Source organism: Cricetulus griseus, chromosome 3 (genome assembly GCF_003668045.3).
Source record: "Cricetulus griseus strain 17A/GY chromosome 3, alternate assembly CriGri-PICRH-1.0, whole genome shotgun sequence".
Classification (NCBI taxonomy): domain Eukaryota; kingdom Metazoa; phylum Chordata; class Mammalia; order Rodentia; family Cricetidae; genus Cricetulus; species Cricetulus griseus.
Genome location: NC_048596.1, coordinates 66,128,258 through 66,143,753, shown reverse-complemented (window position 1 = coordinate 66,143,753; position 15,496 = coordinate 66,128,258). Strand labels below are relative to the sequence as shown.

The following is a 15,496-nucleotide window of genomic DNA, read 5'->3' as shown; positions in this document are numbered from 1 at the left end:
TAACTGCATTATTTACTCCCCACCCCCACACGTGGGCTGGGGATTGGATGTGGGTCTGGCACCTGCTGCCATCATCCTCCTACTGAGATGCTTTCTTGTCCCTGTCTTATTTTAATTTACATGTATTTGTTGATTAATGAAGTTGATTGCTTTTCAAAAATTATATTTCTCAAATTTTGTTTGTTTTAAATTGAACTTCTCCCATACCCTGAAGTTCTGAATGAACCTCTGGTTATATGTAATGCTGTAAAAAAAAGAAAAAAAAAAAAGAACTTCTAAAGCTTTTCCCTATGCTAACAGTTTTGTAAAAAGGTATCTATGGCTGGGCGTGATGGCACATGGCTTTCATTCTAGTCTTCTCGAGACCAACCTGGTCTATCAGTGATTCTCTACCTTCGAATGCTTCAACCCTTTAATACAGTTCCTCATGTTATGGTGACCTCCAACCATAAAATTATTTTATTGCTACTTCACAACTGTATTGCCACTTTTATGAATGATAGTATAATATCTGGTAATGTGCAACCCCCAAAAGGAGTTGAGAGGGGGTCGAGACCCATAGAGAACTCCTTAATAGTCCCAGGGCAGTCAGGACTACAGAGAGAGAGAATCTCTCAAAAAACAAAAACAAACAGGCAACTTCATCCCACCCCAATAAAAACTGCCAAAACCTTAAGAAATTATGAATTAGTCTCCTAATGAACAATTCATTTGTATTTATTTCCCATATTTATGTCTGTCATGGGATGGGTAATTGGAGAAATAATTCTGATGAATTTGTATGTGCTGTGATTTGTGTAAACCTTTTCATGTTAGTGAGTTGTTTCATGCTCCCAGTTTATAAATATGACCATGAGAACTACAGTTCTTATTTATGTTTTTTAAAATTAAATGTTTTGGGGGAATTCAATTATTAAGAAATAGAACATCTATTCTAAACATCTCATTTTCACCCTCTTAATAGGGCCCATTAGGAAATTTATTTAAAATGTTGTGCTGTTTATTTGGAAATTGTCATCTAACAATTTCCTATTTAGTATAAGGCCTTTAGTGGCAGCAAATAAACTAGCCTGCAGAGAGGTGGCTGTTGGTCCTGAGTGAGAACCCTTTAATATTCTCACACTACCAGGAAGAAATGTTATCAGGTGCTTTGTCTGATTAGAAAACCTTTATGAATAATGCATATATACATAAGTGGAAACCAAAGTAAAAGTAAGTCTCCTGTAAGCTTTGCTCTCAGTTAAGTGTCAAGTTGGGATTTCTGAACTCTTGATTGACGTGTGTTTTCCTTGGTACTAGGAAGCTGACCAAGGTGTTACGGACCTACGTAGCCAGTGCTGAGAAGCCAGGAGTCAATGAGCAGCTGTACAAAGCCATAAAAGCCTTGGAGTACATCTTCAAGTTCATCGTGCGCTCACGGGTATTGTTCAACCAGTAAGTGTTCAGCCAAGGCCAGAGCAAATCCTCACTTCTCTTCTCTTTTTCCTTCCCTCTTTCTCTCCCCTTTGCCCTCTTGTCTGTCCTTGGCTCCTTCTCCTTCCTCTTCCTGCCTTCTGCTTGTGACCAAACACTAATAGATAAATGGTAAGTTTGTTTGCCCACAGTGACCCTGACTGCTTCCAAGCTGTTCCTGCACAGTTTGGGCTATTCAGAGGTTCAGAAGTGTGCCTGTGAGCCAAGCACTGTCTGCTTCAAGTGTTTGTAATGCTTCTCACGCAGTGCTGGGCATCCACCAAGGGCTTGGCAGTACTTTTCAGTATATCTTCATAGAGCAAAAAGCCCCACAAGAGCAAACAAAAATGAAACAAGCAATGAGAAGGAAAAGCCAAAATCAAGTTGTACTGCCTCACGTGGGAGCACTGTGGGGTCCAGGCCACTTTTCTCCTTCCAGTAGAATGCTGTGTTTCTACAGATACTAGAGCACCCTCGGGCACTCTGCCTAGTGATTGGTTCGTGGCTGCTGACCACCATTAGAGTTAATTTTCAACTTGAAAACAAGTTGGGATATTTATGACTTGATTATTTTAGAGAACGTTGGTCATTTATAAATTGGTATTTCTAACCTCCACAGTTGTGCTATTAAAATGAAATCACTTGGCTGTCTCCCCCAGTATCTCACACTGGCAAAAGAGATAGGGAGTAGGGTATGGAATGAACTGTGCTTATTTTTGGGGGTGCCATTTTGTGAGTGTTGTAAACACATGGTGGCTGATCTAGATTAATTGATGTTCTTGTGGTAGGTTTCTACACAGAGATAGGCTTTGTGAAGCCATCTATCAGAGAACATGCTGCCTTTGCAGAGCATGGGGCACACTGCCTGTGATCAGTGAAAACTCAACATAAAATTCATTGGACCCCTATTAATTCCTGTTTCCTCTAAGCTTCAACTTTGCTTGCTGGAAGCAGAAATGTTCATAAGTACCGAGAAGAAAGGGAAAGAAAGCAGAAAGAACACCACAGCAGCATGCTGCTGACTGTGTAGAACAGTAGTGGTCAGAGAAGTTGAAACTACTAGTGACTGGGCAGCTCTCCCTGTCACGGGCCTGAGTGTGCTCCATTCTCTCTGGGGTCTCCATAAATCCGTAGTCATATGAAGACCCAAGTTTGGAGGCATGTGGCTTTGTCCTTGATCGGTATCTCAAAGGCATGTTCTTTCTTTTCACTTATTGGAGAGTAGCACGGCTTTCATGCACGGCAGTTTGTGTAGATAGATTGTCTCTTTTGGGGTGTTTAAGCTGTCTGTTATTTTCTTGCTGTTAAGTGAGAATGAGGACAAGGTATAGTTGCCTGTGCTTTCCTCTATATTGTCTGGTTTTATTTCAGTCATGCTGATTATGCGACCATGAACTCTGTGGCCTCTGGAATCTTCATTTTTAATTACTTTTCTCATTATGCCCCTCCCCTCGCTGCACATGTCACAACTGCACATGCGTACATGACATGTAGAGGCCAGTGAACAGCTTGCAGGAATTGGTTCTCTCCTTCTGCCGTGTGGTTTCTGGGAATTACTCAGGTGGCCACCCTTGGCAGCAAGCACTCTTATCAACTGAGCCATCTTGCCAGCCCGCCTTTTTCCCATTTCCTTAAGTCCACTCATTACAATGACGTAGGAAAATGAGTTGGAAAGAAGACCCATAATAGTGAAGCGATGTGGCTTTTTATCATGGTTTACCTGGAAATTTTTAATCTTGCCCAGTGTCTGTTCCATATGCTACTCAGTAGGGGATTTGATGATGTGTGTGCAGCCTCAGTGAGGATTTTCTCATTCCTCAGAGATTTGTAACAACAGCCTGTTGTCATAGCCAATGACTCTTTTAGTCAACAGAAATGGCCATGGTTACTCAGTCCACTGAGGTCACCTGCATGAACCAGCAGCAAATCCTCTGCCTCTCACTTTAGATTTTTTAAGTGTGGAATAGGAACCAAGAATTTCAGGCATAAGATCTTAGAACTATGGTGTCTCCAGTTTGTTTAGTTTGATCAGTCTTGTGGTGGTCAGCAGTATGATTGGCTGCTTGTCAACATTAAAGATCAACTTAGATGGGTTCACCGGGTGAGACGATTGTCACCCACGCACTCTGTGTACAGCTTGTAGCCTGGAAAAGACTTTGGCTCACATTCACTTGCTCCATGGTGTCCTCATGTTCTCAGCATCCAGTATCTTTCTATCCTATTATCTTAGAGACTGCCTCTTTTTCTCTGCCTTTCCTGGCATGGTACCTACAGTTTGAGCAGTGACTTCAGGCTATAGGGTATGCAGCTATGGCAGGCTCTCTTAGAAAGAGCCTCTTCCAGCTTTCAAAATGCTGTGTGTTATTCTCATCTCATTGACAGAATGTTGTCATATAACAACATCCCTAGCTGTAAGGGAGAGAGATGACAAACTGAGTTGACAGAATCAGAGTTGCCACAATAAGTATATATTGGGCAGATAGTCTCCACTCTCGTTCTCATACCTTCAACCTGGAATATCTGTTATTTTGAATACTTCATTGTTTCCCCACCTCATCTCAGGTTCTGTATTATCTTTATGTAGGCTCCGTGGATGTTTTCTTTCTCATGAGAAACTCTTGTCACCAGCATCTTAACAATTTTAAGTCATCGGAATACTAGATGACCAACAGATGGGTGGACTTGTAGAAAACACACAGCTGTCTGTAGGAATGTGATACTAGAATACAACTTCTGTTCTGGTCTCTTCTGACAGATACTGACACATATCCTACTGGGTCACTGTTGTGAGCCCCACATGGGACATCTCACATGGGAAGTGAGTCTATACGGAAGGGGTGCTGCGGCATCCTATTCCCCGCATCCTTCCCCTTCCCTTCCTTCTACCTGGGAATCATAGAACCTGGCTTCAGGCTCTTGTGATGAATGCCTTCCATCCTCAAAAGGTGTAAGAAGAGGCTGCTTTCAGCTCTATGGGCTCTGATTCTACCATGATTCCACCATGTCTCTGGTGCTGGGGCCTGAACTTTCCTTGGAGTTGCCACCTTGCAGTTTCCTCTCTATCCATGTTATTATAACAGTGCCCAGTAGTCTATCGAAGTGTCCTCCTGAACTGTGTGCCCCAATTAAAATCTAACACCGAACCTTGAGTATGACACAGGAAGTGCCCTTTAAGCGCTCAGAATTCTGTCTTTTCTGTATTGGGCCCTCAGCCTGCTTCTCTGCCATCTAAGTCTTAACAAGAGCCAGGATCATCCCTGTTGTTTTTTTTAACTAAGTCTCTATTGTTCTGTTTTTACCAATAAAGACTCAGGAACCAGATGCTGGGGTGAAAACCTGCCAGTTCAGAGAGACAGAGAAAGCACCCAGCTGCTTCTTCCTCTGCCATCAGCCTGGAAGAGAGTTTTCTCCCATGCAATCTCAAAAAAACTCCTCTGACTGGATGTCCCTCCCTTCTACTTCTGTGCATGTTTCTCTCTGTCCTTCTGACTGCCTCTGACACTATGGCTTTTCCTATCAGCTGGTTGCTTGCTCTCTCTTGACCTGTGGTTGACTTTATTTAATCCTGTTCAGAATATTCAAACAGAAAGCTGTTGGATTAAAGGTATGTGCTAGGGCTGAGACACATCAACCTAGGAGCAAGTTTTTCCAGTAAATAACACAATCTTGGGGTTCACAGTGTGATTAAATATCCTGCAGCACCCCGAATGAATTTCTTCACTAGAATAACATGCTCTTTCTAAGAGCCAAGATTGTCCAGGGCACAAATCAAATGTCAGTTATCTCTAAGAGGCCGTGAAGTCTTTTTTCATGGCCTTCCTTACTGACATATGGGGGTCACGGTGATGTCCTGATCACCCTTGTCTTTCTCCTTTCATTTGTCCCTTTCTCCTTTGTTTGTTGTTCTACACATATGTAATGAACTTAAATTCTGTGTGTATATCACCATTTTCATGTCCTTTTCAAACCCTTCCATGTGTTTCGAAGTGTGAATTTTAGCTGCCTACTAGGATTTTGGAGGGATGAAAGAACACGTGCATCCTTCAGAATGCAAAGTACACTTGTAGCCTCAGTGTGTGGATACAAGAAATACCTTTGTGTATGTTTTTGACTGAAGACTGTGAGATGTTTTGGTATCTTGTGGATTCCAGGGACTGAAAAAACTCATGTCCTTCCTGCCAGAGCTGCCTCTGCCAGAGGCATCATGTCATCATGTCATGTCCTTCCACAACATTTTGAGTCCTGCCCCATTCCTGTTTTGAATGTGTTACTTGAAGAGGCAAGAGTCTGGTTTCCCAGGCAGATTTCTGCAGTGCTTGATCATCAGAAGTTCTAAGCAGGTCTCATGTGGGATATTTCAGCAGTGGGGAGAAAAACAAAGATGAATTCTCATTTTCTTACCTGCAGTACACTCATTATCTTGGGAGAAAAGCAGTTGTGCTTACAGCTGGTATTGACAAGTGTTTTTTTTTTTTTTTTTTTGTTGTTGTTGGAATAAACTTTTGAGGTCTATTCTATTTCTTCTTTCAAAATGATCTGCTGTGTTTTCAAGTATAATATAGTTGCTGTGTTAAATTCTGGGATAATTGTGAGTAATTATTCTTCTGAAGAACAAAAAGATGAAACTCGAGACACTGATGCTTACCGTGTCTCATGGACTTTCTGTGGTACAGTCCCATCCCATATTCTTTGTTCTAGTTAGGACGCTCTTTTTGTCATGAAATGAGAACAGCAGTTCTGACCCAAACAAATTTGGTTCATGGTGAACTGAGGGAAAGATTCCAGGCAACCAGAGGCTCCTCTTGCTGTGTGTTTTCTGCCTTCTGTGTGGGTGGGCCATATTAACTAGAAAGCCCAAAGATGACATCCTGCATCAGACCTGCTCAATGCTGGCCTCTGTCTAGCTATGGCTTGGCACCTTGACTGCCTTTTGTGTGCTGTAGTTTCTGCTTGTCATCTGGTGTTAAGCTTTGTGAATAATTAGTTATTGATCATGAATAAGTTATGCTGATCTGTCTTTGTGCTCTCGTTCCTTGGGTCACAGAATAGAATGTAGTTCATAGACAAAGATCCTGTCATTGTTCATTGTTAATGAATTCTTATTGAAAACAGCAAGGAATGAGGAGGTCTTACTCATCAATTTATTTATTGATAAGTTTCTGGGTTCCTGCTCCCCATCCTTTCCTCCACTTCAAAGTAGGTCAAATGAGTGACTCTTCCTGGTATATTTAATAAAATCAGGATGGAAAGTTCTAGAGACTTCCCTGCTGAAATTTCATTACAGAGAGATGCTATACAGGAGTCACTGCACAGTGCTAAGCATAGTTTGCCAAGACAGCAACCATTATTAACATGTCATCCTTGAGAGTTCTTTGTAAGGCTCATTCATTATGCTGTATAGGTTTTGAAACAGTTATTGTTGGCCTACAGGTTTATAACTGTTGCCTGTTGTATGGATTTAGTCTTTAATTGACATGAAGGTTTTCCCTAATGTTTTGGTTAGGGTGTACATTTCTTTCTTCATTCTTTACTTTTCCAACTCTAAGTGTTTCATATTTCAGATCCCCTCGCCACTTTGCCCAGGCCTGTCTTGGAATTCATAATGTAGTTTAGGTTGATCTTGAACTCATGGTGATCCTCTTGTCTCAGTCTCCAGAGAGCTAGGGTTACAAGTATGAGCTTCCATGCCCATCTTAAGGTATGTCTTTAATAAAAAACATGTGTCTAAACAGCCAACATCAAATTAAATGGAGAGAAACTCAATGCAATTCCTCTAAAATCAGGGGCAAGACAAGGCTGTCCACTCTCTCCATACCTCTTCAATATTGTCCTTCAAGTTCTAGCTAGAGCAATAAGACAACAAAAGGAGATCAAGGGAATACAAATCGGAAAGGAAGAAGTCAAACTCTCACTATTTGCAGATGATATGATAGTCTACATAAGTGACCCGAAAAACTCAACCAGGGAACTCCTACAGCTGATAAACACCTTCAGCAAAGTGGCAGGATACAAGATTAACTCAAAAAAATCTGTAGCCCTACTATATGTGGATGACACATTGGTGGAGAAAGAAATCAGAGAAGCATCCCCCTTTACAATTGCCACAAACAACATAAAATACCCTGGAGTAACACTAACCAAAAAAGTGAAAGACCTGTACCGTAAGAATTTTGAGTCTCTAAAGAAAGAAATTAAATAAGATACCAGAAAATGGAAATATCTCCCATGCTCTTGGATAGGTAGGATCAACATAGTAAAAATGGCAATCTTGCCAAAAGCAATCTACAGATTCAATGCAATCCCCATCAAAATCCCAACACAATTCTTCACAGACCTTGAAAGAACAATTCTCAACTTTATATGGAGAAACAAAAGACCCAGGATAGCCAAAACAACCCTATACAATAAAGGAACTTCTGGAGGCATCACCATCCCTGACTTCAAGCTCTATTACAGAGCTATAGTCCTGAAAACAGCTTGGTATTGACACAAAAATAGACTGGTAGACCAATGGAATAGAATTGAAAACCCTGATATTACCCCACACACCTATGAACACCTGATTTTTGACAAACAATCCAAATTTATACGATGGAACAAAGAGAACATCTTCAACAAATGGTGCTGGCATAACTGGTTGCAGACATGTAGAAGACTGCAGTTAGACCCAAGCCTATCGCCTTGCACAAAACTTAAGTCAAAATGGATCAAAGATCTCAACATAAATCCAGCTACACTGAACCTATTAGAAGACAAAGTGGGAAATACCCTTGAATTAATTGGTACAGGAGACTGCTTCCTGAATATTACACCAGTAGCACAGACACTGAGGTCAACAATTGATAAATGGGACCTCCTGAAACTGAGAAGCTTCTGTAAGGCAAAGGAGACAGTCAACAAGACAAAACGGCAGCCCACAGACTGGGAAAAGATATTCACCAACCCCACATCTGACAGAGGGCTGATCTCCAAAATATACAAAGAACTCAAGAAGCTAGTCCCCCAAACACCAAACAATCCAATTAAAAAGTGGTTTACAGAACTAAATAGACAATTCTCAATAGAGGAATCTAAAATGGCCAAAAGACACATGAGAAAGTGTTCAACATCCTTAGTCATCAGGGAAATGCAAATCAAAACAACTCTGAGATACCATCTGACTCCTGTCAGAATGGCTAAAATCAAAAATACCAATGACAGTTTATGCTGGAGAGGATGTGGAGAAAGAGGAACACTCCTCCACTGCTGGTGGGAGTGCCAACTTGTACAGCCACTGTGGAAATCAGTATGGCGACTCCTCAAGAAAATGGGAATGAGTCTACCACAAGATCCAGCAATTCTACTCCTAGGCATATACCCAAAAGAAGCACATTCATATAACAAGGGCATATGTTCATCCATGTTCATAGCAGCATTATTTGTAATAGCCAGAAACTGGAAGCAGCCTAGATGTCCCTCAACCGAAGAATGGATAGAGAAATTGTGGTACATTTACACAATGGAGTACTACTCAGCAGAAAAAAACAATGGAATCTTGAAATTTGCAGGAAAATGAATGGAACTCGAAGAAACCATTCTGAGCGAGGTAACCCAATCACAAAAAGACAAACATGATATGTACTCACTCATATGTGGACCTGCTTTATGATACACAGTAGTGACCATGCTTTATCAGAGCTGTTTTTAATGATGTTGCTCAGAATGGTTTCCTCCCAGATGATGACTGAGAAACTAATTTAAAAAAAAAAAAATGGTGCCAAGTACCACAAGAGTAACAGAACTGTGCTGTCTTCTGGGATTTTGTTTTTTACTTTTTTGTTGTTGTTGTTTGTTTTTTTGTTTTTTTTTGTTTTTTTAAAATGGAGTGTGCTGGATGTCTCTACAATTTTGTTCAAAGGACTATAGAACCTGGAAAAGCTGTTGCTGCTATTGGTGCATAACATATTGCCATTATTGCTCTTTTTATATAAATATAAATATATACATATATATATATATATATATGCTAATTGAAACTCAAATATGTGATGAATCCAAGGTGCTTCAGTTAGTGCTCACCTGTGCATGCAAATTTGATTTCATCTTTAGTAAGTAGTAAAGTTATATGCTTGCCAAAAAAAATAAGTGATACACTGGAAGACAAATGTCACACAATTTCAATTTTATGTGTAACCTAGAAATGATGAACTTATGGGAACAGAGAGCAGAATTGTGGCTATTAGGCTTCAATGTGGGTCTTTTAACAATGGGGAAATGATTGGTTTAAGGATATAAAACTGCAGTTGGACAAGAGGCATGGACTCTGTGATGTCTTGAGGTCTACTGAGAGCATGATAAATATGGTTGATAACAATATGCTATATTTTAAAAGTTGTGAGATAGTATACTTTAAGTGTTCTCAAAACAAAAATGATGAATATGTGTGATATAACATGTTAATTGGTTTAATTTAGCCATGCCATTGTGAACATACTGTATCATGTATCATAATTGTGCATGACTTTATTTATGAACTAAATAAATGAATGAAAAAAAACATGTGTCTATTTTTATTTATCAATCTCACAATTTTTTAAATTTAGCATTCTATTTGTTTACATATAATGTTGTGAGGCTTTAGATTCCATTTTTCAACCTAAATTTAAAAAATAACAAAACAAACTGATATTTTCTAAAGCAAGTGCTATTTCCTTGGCCACAGCATTGTAATGAGGATGGCAGAGGATTGTTGGGAGAACACAAATCATGTTAAACTGTGGACATCTTTAAAGAGTTTGAGGCAAGCAGAAGTTTTTAAGCTCCAGGTGAGGAAGATTACATCAGATATTTAGGTATAATCCTGTTTGACTACAATGAATAGACAGGAGTGACCTCAGTCCAAGGTCACTGGGTGGATGGATATCTTGGTAGAAATATAAAGCTTTTTTGCCATCTATGCACACTTGGGCTATGCAGGTTCTGTTGTAGTAGTTTCTGTGGGACATTCACGCTGCAGATATTACCTTCATAGCCTACAGCTTTGGGTACTTTGGGGAAATAGGGTCTGCATGAAAACTACATTTTGATTTCAACAACTTTTGTATTCTTATTCTCAATAAAAATCTTTCTCTTAAACACTTGTAGTTAGACTTTGATTGTAAATTGTTGCAGACACATCTGTCTTCAGGTTGCTTGTTGGTTCCATGTCAAAGGCAGAAGTGATTGGTGCCTGGGAATCAGTGTCATACCCCTTTCTGCCACAGGGAACCACTGTCTCTGGAGAAGCTCCCCTGAAGTTGGTTGATAAGTTCCATTCCTCTGTTTTTCTAAAGAATGGTTTCAAACAATAGACTTCCAAGAAGTAAACACAATAGAAAGATGCAGTAAATATAAAGGCGAAGGAAATTTGAAACGAAAAATGAAGACAGAAATTCCATTTGCATACAGAATTTGGAAATGGCATGAATCATTAGACTCCTAAGAATTTTTGCAATCTTTAATACATTCATATCAATAATCAAACATCATTTTAAAAAGAATCCTTATTCATGTAACTAGAGTCACAAATCAGATTTAATCATTTTTAAAGCAGCACTTAAAAGACTTAAAACAAACAGATGTTAGGCTGTTGAGACAGCCCAGAGGCTGACAGCACTTGTCCTTCTTACAGAGGACCCAAGTTCAGTTCCCAGAAACCACACAGCAGTTTACAACCATCTTCAAGTCCAGTTCTGGGGGATTTGATAGTTGTCATACATATATACAGGCAAAGGATAATCTTAAAAAAGAAAAGCAGATTGTCACAAAGAAAACAATCATTAAGTCTTTTGTGAGTTAAAAACTAATGCAGACAGCAGAAAAATTATCTGGAAAATACAAAGTTTTTGAACCCTAGGCCAGTTTTTCCAAGTTTACTAGAAATAGATACACATTTAAGACTAATTTGTATAGAGAAGAATTGTATTCAGGCTTTACTTCAGTGTATAGGTTCAGGGTTAGAGAATAGTATAAATGCTTTATAAACTTGACCATGCATAAATTTCCTTTCGTAAGTTGTGTTCCTCCCAAACCTCAGCTTCCAGACTATAGCATGCTTAAGTTTCACTTTCCTCATTTCTTTCTTTTGGAACAATGCCTGCAGTGCTACTACTGAACACAAACTTCATTTTGTAAACTTCAGGTCCTCTAATCTGAACAAAATTTTCGCTTTCCCTTCTTCACCAAAGATGTCTTTCTCCTCATAGTCCCCTTGGTCTCTTCCCTTCCTGCTTCCTGGTTCCTGTTTAACTTGGCTTCCTTCCTTAAATTGGCACTTTTCAATAAACCTCTAAAAATCTGTGCACTTAGACAATTACTATTTTTCACAATGAAAGTATGAATTTTATGTTTTACAGGTTTTCCTTATCAAAACATGCTTTATTTTCCCACTTTATTCTTTCCAGATAGAATTACCCATCAGCTCGAATTTGAAACTCTTAAGTAATTATTTTTGTAGTGAAGACCAGAGAAGAAATCTACCTTGATTTTTCCATATACTGACAGTGTATGAAGATGTATATTTTAATAGACCCAGTTATATACTGTGTTGTATAGATTTAAAAAGTCAAGAAAACCTTAATTTATATTTAACTTTTTAAAAATTATTTTAACTTACATTGGAATCATATAGTTCCTTTGTATACTTAATGCTACTTGTAGACTTTAGCTTATATGGATAATTTATTTAGATTCTTTTTAAAATTTAAATTACAAACAAGCTTGTTTTACATGTCAATCCTAGTTCCCCCTCCACCCCTTCACCTCCACTGACCTCCTATCCCATCCCCTTTCTGTTCCCCAGAGAGGGTGGGGCCTTCTATGTGGGATCTTCAAAGTCTATCATATCATTTGGAGCAGGGCCTAGGCCCTCCCCCTGTGTTTAGGCTGAGAGATTATCCCTCTATATGGAATGGGCTCCCAAAGTCCATTTGTATACTAGGGATAAATACTGAGGGCCCATAGATTGCCCAGGCCTCCTAACTAACACCCATGTTCAGGGAGTCTGGATCAGAGAAAGAGAAGGCGAGAAGAGGGAGAGGAGGACATGAAGGAGCAGGAAGAGTGGGTCAAGGGAAGAATAGAGGAGAGCAAGAGAAGAGATACCATAATAGAGGGAGCCGTTATAGGTTTAAAGAGAAATCTAGCACTAGGGAAATGTCCAGAGATCTATAAGGATGACCCCAACTAACAATCTAAGCAATAGTGGAGAGGCTACCTTAAATGCCCTTCTCCCATAATGAGATTGATGACTAACTTATATGCCATCCTAGAGCCTTCATCCAGTAGCTGATGGAAGCAGAGGCAGACACCCACAGATAAACACTGAGCAGAACTCCTGGAATCCACTTGCTGAGAGGGAGGAGTGATGAGCAAAGGGGTTAAGACCATGCTGGAGAAACCCACAGAAATAGCTGACCTGAACAGAAGGGAGCTTATGGGCCCCAGCATAGGATAATTTATTTTTAACATATCATTTAACACTCACCTAATTTATTCCTTGATTACATATGAAATTGCAGATGTTACTTATATAGTCTTTATTTTCAGTTATTTATTTGCAGAAGACAAGCCCTAAAAATTAAATAGCTGTGTTTATTGTGTAGGAGCCAATAGATATTACATTATCTTTTTATTTGTGTATTTATTTTTAGGTCAAAGTTATGGTTTGATTTCAGTATCTAGCAGAGATAATTATAACGTTGCCAACCCATGAAGTCCAGACGAAGGTGTGTGCTAACACGGACAGTCATATCTATTTTTATTTTGTCAAATTTTTTTAAGATAGTAGGTCAGTAATGTAAATTTATGCTTATAAAAAGACAGTCGAATTAAAATTATATTTATGATAGAACGGAACAAGTTGAGGTTAACCACTTACATAACTAAACTTTAAGATTTTTATTTAGCTTTATGAAGCCTGAGACCAAATTATTTGGCCTCAGTAGTTCACATAGTGTACCATTTTCAAATAAACCTTCTCTACCTTTATTGTTTTTCTTTTTTCTTTCATCCCAAATGAACTTAGAAGTAAACATTTAGATGTTTTCATTTTGGCTAGAACTGGGTGAAATACATTTCCAAACTCCCTTGAGTAAAAAGATTGTTTTAATGTGAAGGGAAAAGTTGGATTGAAAATAGAGACGGAAAAGAAGAAATTAGAGCCAAACTCAACATGATTATTATGTTTATTGTATAGTTGCAGATTAAGAATAATCATAACAGTGTTGACATGAGAATTTTAAATCAGGCATGCAATCAAAAAATGTTTTTAGACACACAGAGCCAAGAGAGATTTACCACCAGAAAACATAGATGTGACAGACTGTTCAAGTAGTTTAAAACATGGGAGAAACTGCTGCTGCAGAGCTGTTCTTAAAGCCATTCCCTTGGATTGCAGGGTCAGCTGACCCTGGCTAAGTTAACTTTACCCTGAGCTATTGCTGGGACTCAAGGGAAGAAAGTTACCCTTATGCAAAGTCATCTCCAAGCAAACTAGAAATAGCTGGCAGAAGACCCTTCATAGGAGTTCCAGTTCAAAGAGGGCTTATGACTTCATGGAGTGCTGCCTTTCTTAGAGAAGGGATCCTTCCAGTGCATAAAAATCAGTAGGGTGCCTTTACTAAAATGTGGGAATCTTGATCTGAGAAAAGACTCAGGAGTCAGAAAAGGCTATGTTGTGGAAATAGAGAATACTGTGGGTTCCATATAGGGTCTGCTGGAGTTGACTGTTTTCTCCAAAGGAGTGGTATTTCAGGTGCCTTTATGGTTACCACATATATCTACTTAAAAGAAAAAATCTGATATCTATCCATTCTTCCATGTATATATGCATGTATATATGTAGTATGTATGTATCATCTACTATCTACTATCTGTCATATCTATCATATCCTTCACCTATCATCTATCTTATCTACCTGCTTGTCTTTCAAGTAACTCCTAATCATATCTCTACCTGTTTCCCTGTTTATCCATCCATCTGTTCATTCATCCATGTTAGTTTTTATGTCAACTTGATACAACATGGAGTTACCTGAAAAGGAACCTCAGTTGAAGAATTGCCACCATCACATTTTCCTGTGGCCATGTCTATGTGGTAGTCTCCTGTCAGTTGATACAGGGTAGTGGCTCTCAACATGTGGGTTGTGACACCTTTGGGGTGTCAAATGACCCTTTCACCGGAGTCTCCTAAGGCCATCTGCATATCAGATATTTACATTATGATTCATAACAGTAGCAAAATCACAGTTATGAAGAAGCAATGAAAAATTTTATGGTTTGAAGTCACCATAACATGAGGAACTCTATTAAGGGATCAGAGCATTAGGAAGGTTGTTGTTGTTTTGGTCAGTGTTTACTTATAACAGTGGAAAAGAAACGAGAATACTATTTATATGTTCTATTTTGTCTATTTATCTTTTCTGTATGTCTATCTAGACCTATTATCCATCTATCCATTTATCATCTCTATGTATGTATTTATATCTGTCCTCATCTATCAGTGAAATCTGTCCCTCTATCATTTCTTTAGATCTCATCTATCTGTCTCTTACATCTATCTATCTGTCTATCTACCTATAAATCATCATCATCATCATCATATGTTAGTATTAATTACTTTACTGTTGCTGTAATAAAACAGCATTACCCAAACAGCAACAAAAACTGGGGACCAAGCCTTCAATCATCAAAGCCTATAAAGAAGCATTTTTATTCAAATCACTGTATTACTGTGTCACCCCCCATCTGTCTGTCTTGATATAATTTCTCTATATCTGTCTGACATCTCTCTAATCTACTCTGTTTAACAAAGATGTGTAATAGTCTATATTTGGGAATAGCATTTCCATGGAATTACACATTCCTCAATAGCATTATACATTCTGTTATGTGTAATGGTCTTTTTTGGAAAAACATTTTCATGGTTATAGCTGAACATTATAGTGGGAACATGCCTGCCACAGTAGACTGTAGACCGATTCAGAGGGCAAGGAAAGGGAGTGATTTTCAAGATCAAAGGCATGGA

General features: G+C 38.9%; 1 protein-coding gene across 3 annotated transcripts in view; it reads left to right on the top strand.

Annotated features, from left to right (window-relative positions):
- The window catches only part of LOC100773370 (dedicator of cytokinesis protein 1), a 495,025-nt gene that overhangs the window by 116,578 nt on the left and 362,951 nt on the right, over positions 1-15,496 (top strand). For all 3 annotated transcript variants that reach the window (XM_027409107.2, XM_027409106.2, XM_035442142.1), the window contains exon 22: positions 1,300-1,434. In XM_027409107.2, the coding sequence (XP_027264908.1) occupies positions 1,300-1,434 (135 nt within the window). The remainder of the gene's footprint in view (positions 1-1,299; positions 1,435-15,496) is intronic.